The 12511-nt window shown below is 44.5% G+C and overlaps 1 protein-coding gene across 2 annotated transcripts in view; it reads right to left on the bottom strand.

The window, feature by feature from the left end:
- Positions 1 to 3413: 3413 nt before the first annotated feature.
- The window catches only part of SYBU (syntabulin), a 76244-nt gene continuing 67146 nt past the window's right edge, over positions 3414 to 12511 (bottom strand). The window contains exons 4-6 of one of the 2 annotated variants that reach the window (XM_019628458.1): positions 8346 to 8549; positions 6730 to 6879; positions 3414 to 5256 (exon numbers count right to left, since the gene is read on the bottom strand). In XM_019628458.1, the coding sequence (XP_019484003.1) occupies positions 4152 to 5256; positions 6730 to 6879; positions 8346 to 8549 (1459 nt within the window). In that variant the 3' untranslated portion in view covers positions 3414 to 4151. The remainder of the gene's footprint in view (positions 5257 to 6729; positions 6880 to 8345; positions 8550 to 12511) is intronic. The other variant, XM_019628459.1, reaches the window with a different exon arrangement.

The raw sequence follows: 12511 nt of genomic DNA, 5'->3' as shown, positions 1-12511 counted from the left end.
AGTTTAAAGAAGGATACAGGTCATTAAGACAACAAAGCAATTTGCTATTCGTGATCGGCAGCCTCCTATTTGATAAACAACATACATATTTGTGGTTCCTGGAGCATTCTTCTCTACCAGAGCCCATCTTGCCATCCATCTTGATTTGATGAAGAACAGTGCTCAGTGGGTGTGGTTTATAGTCATTTCTGTAGCAACAAGTGGAGACCAAAAATAAGACTAATTGGGGGGATCACTTCATAAATTATATAAATGACTAAACCACGATGCTGTACACCTGAAACTAATATAATGTTGAATGTCAGTTCTTAAAGTAAAAATGTGTTAATTTAGCAACAAAAATAAACACAACGAGGCACTGGGAAGAAGATAGCATCTAGGTGTTGGTTTGGGCTGGACTACAGGAAGGGACCTGAGTCAGCACGGCTCATTATTTTGAGACAATTCCGGTTATTCACCTCCAGAAATAGTTTCCTTTCCATTTCAGCCAAATCCCTCTACTGCTGTGTGCTGTGTAACTGTCCATGTGTGTGCCACGTGTATTCCAATAGAAGCAATGGCCTTTCAGAGACAAACCACCCCTCTCCACATGTACACCTCCTGCCCGCCATCCTATCCCTTCTCATCTGCTCAAGGCTTCCCTTCTTCAGTTACTCCTCTCTCTCCTACGTAATCAGTTTCCTTCTCTTCTTTGGCTCAATCACAAAGCATGTAAACTTGCTCTAGCTCTTCTCGATATTGAAAAATAAAACAAACCCCTGTCATTCACTTCCCCTTGTAACTACCACCTGCCTCCCTACTCCCCTTCACAGTAAAACACTTTTAAAAAGACTGGCTGCACATGTCAATTTCTACTTTCTCTCTCCTCATCACGCTCCAGTCCACTCCCATCTGGCTTCCATCCCCATTTCCCCCAAAGAAATGACCTTGACAGTCACTAAGGCTCTGTTGTCAAAGCCAGTGGACATGTATCTTCTCATGTTACTCAACTTCTTGGTAGGATTTCAACACAGTTGACTACTCCACTCTTGAGTCACACCCCTCGTGGTTTTCATAATGCTGCATTCACCTTGTTTGCCTCCTACCTTTGGGCTGCCTCTTCTCAGCTGTTTTGTTCGTTCTTCACTCTCTACCTCTGTGCAGATGTGGAAGTGCCCCGGACTCGGTCTTTGCCCTTCTTTTCTTTTTTACACTTGCCCTGGAGGATTTCATCCATTTCACGATTTTAAATACAATAGCATATAAATGCCGAAGGAGCCCAATTTTATAAAAAACTCTAGCCCTGACAACTCCCGTGATTTTTCACATCCACGTATGCAATTACTCACTTGACATTTCCACACAGATACGCAGTAGACATCTCAAATTTATTTTCCCAAACTTTTTTCTCTTGACCTCTTTATAGTCTCAGTAAATAGCACCACCACTGGCGCCACCATAGCTCAGGCTAAAAACCTGAAAATCATCCTTGATTTCTCTTTGTCTTAAAACCCTACCTCACCCCCTCCCCACCTCTAATTTATCAGCAAATCATAGCAGTCTTGTCTTCAAGCTATAGCTTTAGTTATTCAACTCAATCTCTATATCCACTTCCACCTCCAAATTGTCATAATCATTCACTGGACTAGTTACAATAGCTGCCTAAATGGTCTCCCTGCTTCCACTCCTGCCTGCAGCCAGAGGGGTTGTGGTCGTGAAGGTTTGAAGTGGGGGCAGAAGGAGACCAGATTATATCATTGTCCTGTTTAAAGCCTGTTAATATTTCTCCTTGCACAGGGAATGCATTCAAACCAACCCTACCATGGTTTACTATGGCCCATATGTGATAGCTTGTCCACTTCTCCAAACCCCACTCCCCCTAACTCAGCTCTAGCCATACTGGCCTCCTCGATGCCCCTATAACATATTGAGCCCTTTTCTGCCTCCCAGCTTTTGCATTTGTTCTTTTTGCAACAATGGATTCCCCATATTTTCACGTGACCAGCTTTTTCATCCATTAGCACTGTTATTTCTTCAGAGAAGTCTTCCTTACCTTCCCCGTCACTCTTGATCAAAACACCTTGTTTTTTTCCTTGGAAGCACTTACCACTATTTAAAATGGTCTTGGACACGTGTTGGTATAGTCTTTGTCTTTCCCAGGCAGAATAATAGCTCCCCGAGGGCAGAAACCTTGTCTGTCTCCTTCACTATTGATGACTAACCCAGTCAAGTGCCTAGCCCGGTAAACAACCACCCACCCATGTTGAATGAGTTCATTCATTCAACAGCTGTTGTTAGAACCCCTACTATGTGCCATATAAGGCTCTAAGTTGACATAATCTGTGAACAAAATAGAACACAGATAGCCCTGCCCTCAAAGAGCTAACATTTTAGTGGGGAATGGGCAATAACCAAGACAGAGTAGGTAAAAATGAATATGTTTAAAGGCGATCAGTGCTATGGAAGAAGAGTTTCTGGATGAGAACTTCAGATGTTCTCCAGGTCTCATCCCTTTGTGTGTTAAGTGGAAAAGGCATTTGCTTTGCAGACACTTGAAATCTTGGCTTCCAGAGATGAACTATAATATCCTGAGCAATTCTCCTCTTTGAGGCTCAAGTCCCTTATCTGTAAAATAGAATAATACCCACCTCTTAAGACTGGTGTGAAGAATAACTGAATATAGATCAAATATGATCTCATCCCTTTCCAGCCACCCAACCTCACCCTCTTATTCCAAAGGGAGGAGGGCATACAGTACTAGCATATCCTCCCTCTCTGCACCCTTAACATGCTTGAAAAAAAACCAAATCTCAACTTTCCTGAAAACACTCAACATATCCTTACTGTATAAATGTATAGGCAGACAAGTGTATGGGTAATTTAAAAGCAAATAAACAACAAGGTATTTTTATTCAGAAACAATGCTTGTTAAAAGACAGAGTAGGAGGGCTGGCCGAATGGCTCAGTTGGTTAAGAGCGTAAGCTCTGAGCAACAGGGTCGCCAGTTCGACTCCCACATGGGACAGTGAGCTGCGCCCGAGCTGAGCTGCCGCTGAGCTGCCAACAGGTGGCAGGATGGCTCAGCTGGTGAGAGCACGTGCTCCTAACAACAAGGTTGATGGTTCAACTCCCGCATGGGATGGTGGGCTATGCCCACTGGCAACTAAGATTGAACACCGCACCTTGAGCTGAACTAGCTGCACCCTCCACAACTAAGATTGAAGGACAACAACTTGGCTGTTCCCTTTCTCCAATTTCCCAATAAAATCTTTTTAAAAAAAGACAGGGTAGGAAATTCTTATCTTAATAAATATTTTCCTTCTTTCTAATTTCTTAAGTTAATTCTACTTTTACAGACCACTATGGATAACTATGGAAGGATCTACTATCCTACTATCTTTCTGGTCATATATAGAAGTAAAACTACAGAGATAATTATTTTATAGGAGGATAAAACATTTATTTAACTGGAAACACTAATCTTTATTTTCATCATGCTGAAGTGGGTGGTTACAAACAATTTCCAATAAAACACTATATATAATAAGCAAAAAATAAGTTAATACATTGTAAACTTACATACAGTTTCATCAATTAACAGGTTTAAGAACAAACGGGCCATTTTAAGGACTTTGGAGCTACATTTAGTAAAAAACTGCAAACACTCAAACCGTATCACCCCCAAGTAAGACACTAAAGAACTAGTCAAGACGTCTTCAAACCAATTACACAAATACACGTTTATTTTTGGTTACAGTCCCCTGCTATGCACAAGACCATTGGAATGCTGGAACAATCACACATTTTAAAACGGCACAAAGCAAAGCAAGGAGATAACATGCCAGCCTTACAGAAGCTGTCTTGATAGTGCAAACTTTGCATTTTCTCTTCCTGAACCACTAGGCTAAGAACGGGCACCTCAGACGACACGGCAGGGTCATGAGCATGCTTTCTACACCACACTGGTGGGACATCGACTTGAACCAGGTCTCCATGCCTTTGAAGATACCTCCAGTTCTCAACAGTGAACAGGCTTCAACTAAATATAGTGCAAATCCAATACCGAGGAGCAACACGACAGAACAGACACTGTCCCAGGTCGACCTGCTGCTTCTCCACCTAACACAACGCCACACGGGACAGAATGGCACACGGAAACAATCACTTCGTATCTAGGTTTTGATATGAAAGGCGGTGCGGCGGAGAGAATGCAGGGCCACCACACAGCAGCCCCGGAGCAAGGCTCCGATGTTGTAGACAGGATCCGTCCCCCCTCTCTGAGTACTGAATGCCCACAGAACAGTGGGGACCATGGGGGCAGCCACGGCCAGGAGATCCACCAGGAAACTGCTGCTCCAGTACTGTCTCCCCACGGCCCCCGGGGCCAACGGGATGATGGCGTCCCATCTTTCTTCTGTGGAGCCTGCAAAATCCAGCTCTCGCATGAGGCGGTTTGCATGAGCTTCCGTGCCCACCGTGATGTGTGGTGTCTCCACGGGAGACAAAAGGATGGCTGAGTTTGGATTCCTTGGAGTTAAATCCACCAGGAATGCAGAGATGGACTCTGGGAAGCTTTCTGTGGAGTCGGCCACAGACTCCTCCGGGGATGCGGAGCTGGAGGGCCAGGCCTCCTGGAGCTTGAGCACGTACTGGATGAGCTCCGAGACTGCAGGGCTGTAGGGCACCACGTCGGTCTGCACGGCTTGCTCCACCACCACCCCGCCCTCCTCCCGGCCCACCGCCATGGGGAGGGTCTCAAACACCTCTGCCCCAAGGGTGGAATGAAGAAGCGCCAGGTCGCCAGCCTCTGCGGTGGTGGCTGTCACCATCTCATCCAACAAATCGGTGCCGTCGGCCATGCTCTCTCCCACCAGCAGCTCGCTGTCGGCCCCTTCCTCTGGGACCTGCTCTTCCAGAGACAGCCCATCTGCCATCTTGCCAAACGGGGTATTTCGGGTGAAGCTCTTCTCTGGGGACTCACATGGAAAGTCCAGACACAGTTCATCCCTCAGAGAGCCATTGTGCGCCATCTCCATGCTCTGAAGCAGTGACTCCAACTTCTTGTTTTGAATATTTATGTCCACAAAGTACTTCTGAATGCCTTTATCCTTATCAGCCAAGCTGTTCCTCATAGTTTCGATCACCTGCTTGAGCTGTTTAATCTCCTTCCTGGCTTCCTTGAGGGCCAGCTGGGCCTCCACCCGGTGGCACTCTTCTTCAATCCAGTCTTCTCTCATGCGGGCCAGCTGTGACTTAAGCTCCACAATTTCCGTCTCCCTAGAGTGAGAAGATAAGCCAGGCTAAGAAAAATGTCAACTTTGAACCAGGCAGCGGGCAGTTCTGACACACAGAAGGGAGAGCCCGTTCTTTTCCACTTGAAACACAGAGGTTAAAGCAGTTTTGAACTGCCCTCCCCCCGCCCCCGCAATCGTAAAATATTGGGTTGTCTGAAAAGTCACGATGTATTTTTTCTGTTTTTCGTTGCAAAAATGCATCGTGACTTCTCCGACAACCCAACAGCTACAATAACAGTAACTAGAATCAGAATAAAAACTGCTACTATTGTTTGTATTCTTTTTTGAGTGCTCAGTATACGTGTCAGAGATTGCATTGAGTCCTTCATAAGCATTATCCTCTATTCAACATTCAATATTTGAAATATTATTATTAGAACACATCAGTCCCTTAGTCTGCTTTCTTCTCCATAGCCTACCCATTTATGCCTACAGTTTGTGGAAGGAAAGACCATTTCTGTTTTAATTACCTATGTATGACAGAAGGCAGACTAAGTTTTAGCATTGCAAAGTTGTTCTGATCATATTCCGATGACAATTTTTTTTTAAATCATAGAATGCTACATGTTGCAAAGACTTTGTGAAATACATAGAAGTTCTTCATAGTCAATGTAAATACATGTCCTCATATTCTCAGTAGATATGAAGACCAGGTAGTTAGGATCCTGATATACTATATGAGATATTGTTAGTGTTGCTGCTATAAGTTTAGGCTTGAATATTCTCCAGTTTCACTGCCTTCAAACCTCCCTCCCATGATGGCTTGAGCCATCCCATGGTTTCCTGAAATCATAAAGCAAAGATTTCCAGAAAGTAGTGTCTGACTCATGGCACCATTAATTACCCTGGGCTCACAGCTACCCTGTCAGAGCTCTGTGTGTCCATCCTAAAGTGTTCCAGGGGAAAACCATCAAGCAGAGAATCTGGCCTCCTCCAAGAGGTCAAAGGTCTTTTCTCTCCGAGATAAGATCTCTTAAACATGGACTTTTTTTTTTTCTTTAACCTTAACACTTGGCCAAGAATAACGAACCTCTTCCTTTAGCACAGAAATAGCTTGCAGGAATCACAATGCACACAGCCATGCACTCTCTCACAGAGCTAAACAGAGCTTAACAGGAGCTCGCTGTGTGTGACCCATTCTGCTGCAAGTAGGGATTGTTCCTGTAAGTGTTCCTGCCACTTAAAAATAGTCAGGCACACACCCAACTCCTCAGTGTCGAAGCTGGACGCACCCAGAAAAAGCAGACGGTCCCCTTTAACCCTGAAAAATTCCTGAAACAGCCAAATCATGCAAGATTATGAAATGGCTCTTTTGAGAGACTGATTGAAGAAATCTGACAAACATGAAATGCAATCACATTTCTTCTTTTCTATTTTTCTCTAGTGTGGGCTCCTATTTCATCTTCTAGAAAAAGAAGCCATCTTAAACCACCAGGGGCAAAGAACGCAGATTCACCTCTCATGGAGTCGGCGCTCAGACTCTTTCAGCTTGGTCTTCAGGTGTCTCACTGTTACTTCTTTCTGCTGCAAAGGAGTCAAATACTGCTCTGGGTTTGGGGGTTTGACGCCATGATTTTCACCGCAGGACATGTACCTTCCAGACCGCCTGGAACGACCCAAGTAATGAAATGTTACTTTTTGCTCTATTTCCTTTTGTATAAAGAGAAAAGTTAAGGCACAGCCAACAGCTTGAAAAGGAATGGCAGCTGTATGTTGGGGTCTTGCTAAATCTCTGTAATATGTGACCTCACTGTGGAAGGGGTCTGTATTCCACCTGCCAATCTTAGGATGTTCATTATTTGGAAGATTGGACCGGGGTGGTGTGGGGGGGTTTTGTGGAAGGGGTAAGGACAGGGGAGAGGGGGTTTTCTATGGCTTCGGAATGATCTCATACAAAATAATGCACAATTGTCCATAGGCCCACCTGTCCGTTCAGAGTAACATACTGTTATATTAAAGGACAAAGAGTGAGGCAGGCGGGAGGGAAGGAAGGGAGCGAGATGACCTAACTTTCCACACAATGCACCCCTAAGATCCTGATTGTTATTAGTTGAATTCAAATTGTTCCGAAATCAGTCCTTGGCATGAGTGTGCTGATTCGGTGGAAAAGAAGGAAAGTTTCCTTCTTTTGACGGGAACAAGGCTACTCCACTCTCACCGCAGTGTGTTTTGCAAGCGAGGTGCCCAGTGATCTACCCAACACCCCTAGCCGGGACCTTGGCCTCTGTCCGTCCTGGCCCACAGCTGAGCACCCCGTTGGAGGACAGCTGACTAAGGAGAACAGGACTCCGAGAGGAAGAAGGCTGAAGGAGGAGAGCTGGCAGCTTTTTCCTTGACGCTGGGCCCAGCCCAAGCCACTGCACTCCCCCTGCGCCCCCTGTGCCTACACTCCATCCAAGGTGGCCCGAGTCCAGTTCCCAGCCTGCCAGTCACGGCCCGTTTGGATGTGCAGTTCCTTCTTTCTACCTCCCCACCGCCACCCCACAAGGACTAATTCCTTGTTTGACCTTCAGATCTCATTTCAATTTCACTTTCTCAGAGAGGCCTCCTCTGATCCCTCCAGACCAAGCTGGACCCCCTCCCACCTTTTATATACACATGTCCTTGCAGAAGAATCTAAATACGTTCTTGTCATTAGATGGGTAACATCTTTTTTCTCCTCTGGGCTGTAGGCATAGGGACTGTCTCTGTGGTTCACTGCTCTGTTCCTAGCACTTCACACAGTACCTGGCACAACGTGGTACTCAATACATATCTGGTATTGAATGCATGAAGATAAGTGACTCTTCCCTGTTCTAAGGGAAACGTGCAGGACCCTCCTAATGCCACTGTGCCATTTTCCCTCCCTATCCAGTCGCTACTTGGACTGCTGAACCTTATTAGAGATTCTGGCTTATGTTCTTTCTGCAGCAGCCCTTGAAGTATTATTAGCTGAGTGGACGAAAGGAAAGAGAAATGTCTTACTACAGAAAAAGGCAACAGATCAAGAGTTACGTAACTTTTTTTTTTTTTTTTAAGAAAACTTACCAACTAGGACAAACTAAGACCCATGGACTGATGACCAGCGCTCACCTCATGATTGGGCTGCAGTCACTTCCTTTGTAGGAGCCGGAGTTGCTACTACTCGGGGAGGAAGGCGCATAACTGGGATGAAGGGCAATGGGGCTCAGCTGATTCCTGCACAGCATGGACAGAAGGTCCTTTTCTCGCGGGGACGGCGGGCTGTTGCCAGACGTGTGCGAGGAAGCTCCACTACTTCGCCCATGGGGACCTCGGCTGGGGGAAAAGCATGAAAAAATGTTAAAATCCTTGAGGCTGCCAGTGCCTAAGGCAGCGGTTCTCAACCTTCCTAATGCCGCGACCCCTTAACACAGTTCCTCATGTTGTGGTGACCCCCAAGCATAAAATTATTTTCGTTGCTACTCTATAACTGTAATTTTGCTACTGTTATGAATCGTGATGTAAATATCTTTTTGTTTTCCGATGGTCTTAGGCGACTCCTGTGAAAAGGTCATTTGACCCCCAAAGGGGTCGCGACCCACAGGTTGAGAACCGCTGGCCTAAGGCTAATGCTTTACTCCTTAAAGCCAGTTCCTAATAAGGAAATCCAATGTATAGAGTTGAAAGGAGCAATATAATCCTCAGTGCAAGCTGCTCTTACAAGCAGCCTTCTCCCCACCTGCCTGGCGTTTCCTCCTCTGGGTCCTTGGCACAGGCCGCCTCTCCCTTTGCTGTTCTTTCAAATTCTTTCTGACCACAAAGCTTGTTTTGGATTAAACCGAACTGCCTGCTAGGAATACAAACCCTGTAAAATACTGATTTGGTTTAGGTTCATTTTGGAGGCTGTGGTTTGGAAGCTGTGGTTTTCATTCCAGTCCACCTGTCTCAGCTTAAACATCTTTGGGTTTGGTTCAGGTTAGAGCAAGAAATTTAGGGTGGTTCACTTGGAGGATGGGAGAGAAAGGGGTTTGCCCATAAAGAAGGGGGAGAAAATAGGATAGATAAACACAACCCACATAAATGTTAAATGTATCAAGTCTCCTAACTGACTATGCGTTTCCTTTTCTTTCTGCCCCCAATGACTTAGCACAACCCTTATCATTTAACTGCTGAAATGTAGTTAATAGCCCCCTCTTCATTCTCTGGCCTCTCCTCTTGCCCCCTCCAGCAAGAAGGTCGATTCTGTGACTGAACGGCCTTTCTAAAATGGAATTTGAATATCACGGCCCTCTTCAAAGCCCTTCAGTGGCTCCCCACTGCCTCCAGAATACAGGCCAGAGTCCTAAATATGGGCCACAAGGTCCAACCCCAGCACCCTGTCCAACCCACCCTCTGCCGCTCCCCTTGTCCCGCTATCCCAGCATTCCAAGCGACTTACAGTTTCCTGACAATCCATGCTCTCCAGCATCTCTGTATTATGGAACTTACAATTTTCTCTGCCTACAATGTTCTCCTGCTCTCTACCCTAAGCCTTGGATACCTCGCACTTTGAAGCCGATGGGAACCTACTCCGAGCAGCTTTCTCTGGATTCTTCTTTCCCTAGGCTGGTGTGGGTGCTACTCCGTGGTGCTTCCTAATGTTGTCTGCAAACTTCCACTGTGAGACTCCTCTCACTGCATCACAGCTGCATACTGGCTTGTCTTTCCCGCTGGACTAGGGCATCCTGAGGGCGGGATCACAGCCTGTTCTTTCACATCCCCACTATTGCCTGGAACATGCTATGTGCTCCCTAAATGGCTGCTAAGTGAAGAAACTGGGTGTGAGTCCTGGCACTACCACTTGCTAGGAACTTAGGCAAGTAAGCCACTTAATATGTGGGGGGTACATAGTAACCTATCCTGTCTTCCTCACAGAGTTGGTGTGAAAATTAAAGAATGCATGAGAGCTCATTTCATAAGCTGTCAAGGGCAGTTTAACTGTAGGATATTATTAGAGAAAAAGCTTGTTTGGACTTCCCTGTTAATCTAGTTCCAGAGATGTGACGCCCACTAGTTTAAGGAAACATCTTGAAAATTGTTGAAATTACTTAACTAGGATAACAGTTCTGTCAGGAATAGTTCTTGATGACTTTACGAAAAAACAAAAGGGAACAATACACCTTTCATATAGCAGCACTTACTGCTTTTTGACAATTCCCTCTTTGCAGTTTTAATTACAGTTGTATCCAATGGACACATCTCAGTGAGAACGTGTGTAAATGTGAATGTGAGTGTGTGTGTGTGGGGGTATACTTGGCTCTAAAACTACAATTACTTATTTAAAATCAAATACAATTTCAACCCAGTAAATCACACATAAATGAAACATCACTACATTCTAAAGCTAAAAAGTTCTTTCCTTTTGAAATCATCTGAATGGATTCTGCCTCCTTTTCATGAAAAGGGGACACTTTATATAGAACAGATGGGCTGAAGGCTTTGTGACGAACCAATGTCAGCAGCACAGTGGTGGGCAGGGCTTCAGGAGGAGCTGAAAAGACCAGCTACTCTGGTTTGGATTTGCTTCTCCAGGCTTCACTCCTAACTCTGGTACCAACCTGCCTAGTTCTTAATGTGGCTATGAGAAATCTGGAGGAGTCCCCATTACAAGATAGGAGGGAAGGTACAGAACTATTACTAATTTTGACCTGTGGAATTCTATTCTGAATTAACCTTCATTGAAGACCTTCTTGACCTTGGCACTGCTCCTGATGCTTTATGAAAACCATCTCACTTATTTCTGACCATCATGCTATAAAGCTGGTACAGTTATTACCTCCTTTTTGTGTTATGTGAAGTACTCAGTGAAGTACTCAATGAAGTAACTGAGGCTCAGGGGAAGAAAAAAAAAAAAACGGTCCAAGAACACGCACCTGAACTGGGAATAAAATCCAGGTCTTTTAACTCTACAGAAAGGTCTCCTACTTTACACAAATGGAATATATCGTTTTGGGCTTGTAAACAGGTATATTAGGTACTGGCTAGGTATACGGTTATTACCTGAAGATTTCACCACTGACTTCTTTAGTGCGGTACGTGTATTAAGATACAAATTGAATTTGATGAGGATTTTTGTAAGATCTCATCTGCTATACAGAATAAAGCAAAAACTCTTAGGCTATTGAACGGTACAAGTACAATCAAGTCTTCATAGGAGCTGAGTTATTAGACTCTTTGTAATAGTTAACTTAAAAGAAAAAAACTACACGCACAAAAATGTCAGTTCTGTTCCTTACATTTAGTTTGGTTCAGATGCTAACATACATGGGTACAAGTCATCGTGGATGATGAAAATATATTTTCAAAGGAGAACCTGGGTTTCCATGTTGGTCATGGCTATGAACAGACAAACCCAATGCTACTGTCCTCAGTCCACCCCATATCCCTTGGTCTGGTGGACAAGAAGAATGCAGTCCACAAAGGGGAGACAGAATTCCGTGCCCCCTTCCTGAAAAACCTGAATGCAACCAATAGAAAGTGAGAGAAAGGGAGAAGTGAAGAAGGGAACGTCACAAGGGGCCCAGCCATGGCCCTTTACTCCAGGAAACATTACTGTCAACACTATCTTCATCATCATCATCATCACATGATCACTGTTATGGGCTGAATCATGTCCCCCAGATTCATAGGCCAAAGCCCTAACCCCTAGTACCTACGAATGTGACCATATTAGGAAACAGGGCTTTAAAAAAATGTAATTAAGTTAAAATGAGGCCATTAGGGTGGGCCCTAACCCAATGTGACTAGTGTCCTTGGAAGAAGAGGAAGTTATTTTGGACACAGGCACAGAGAAAAGACTTTGTGAAGAAACAGGGACAAGCCAAGGAGAGAGGCCTTAGAAGAAGCCAATCCTGCTGACACCTTGATTGCATACTAATGGCCTCCAAAATTGTGAGAGGCTAGTCTGTGTATTTTGTTATGGCAGCCCAAGCAAACTAATATCATCATCATCACCATAATCATCGCCCACTAATATCACCATCAACAGCAGCAGCAGCTTCATGTCCATTAGTATTTTTGCCAATACTGACTAAAACAACCATTTATTACCCTTTTATTAAGTTCTGTGTTAAATTAAATATAAATATAAATATAAATATAAATATAAATATAAATATAAATATATAAACCGGGAGTGCCAAAAAATGTATACAAATGGACACTTTGGTCAATGTTGCTCAGATAGTAGTAGTTCGCCATAAAGAAGTGTCTGGACGCTGATGGTAACCACTTTGAGCACCTCTTGTCATTGCAGAAGT

The sequence above is a fragment of the Hipposideros armiger genome, unplaced genomic scaffold (assembly GCF_001890085.2).
Source record: "Hipposideros armiger isolate ML-2016 unplaced genomic scaffold, ASM189008v1 scaffold_792, whole genome shotgun sequence".
NCBI lineage: Eukaryota > Metazoa > Chordata > Mammalia > Chiroptera > Hipposideridae > Hipposideros > Hipposideros armiger.
This window is presented reverse-complemented; position numbering and strand designations above follow the sequence as displayed.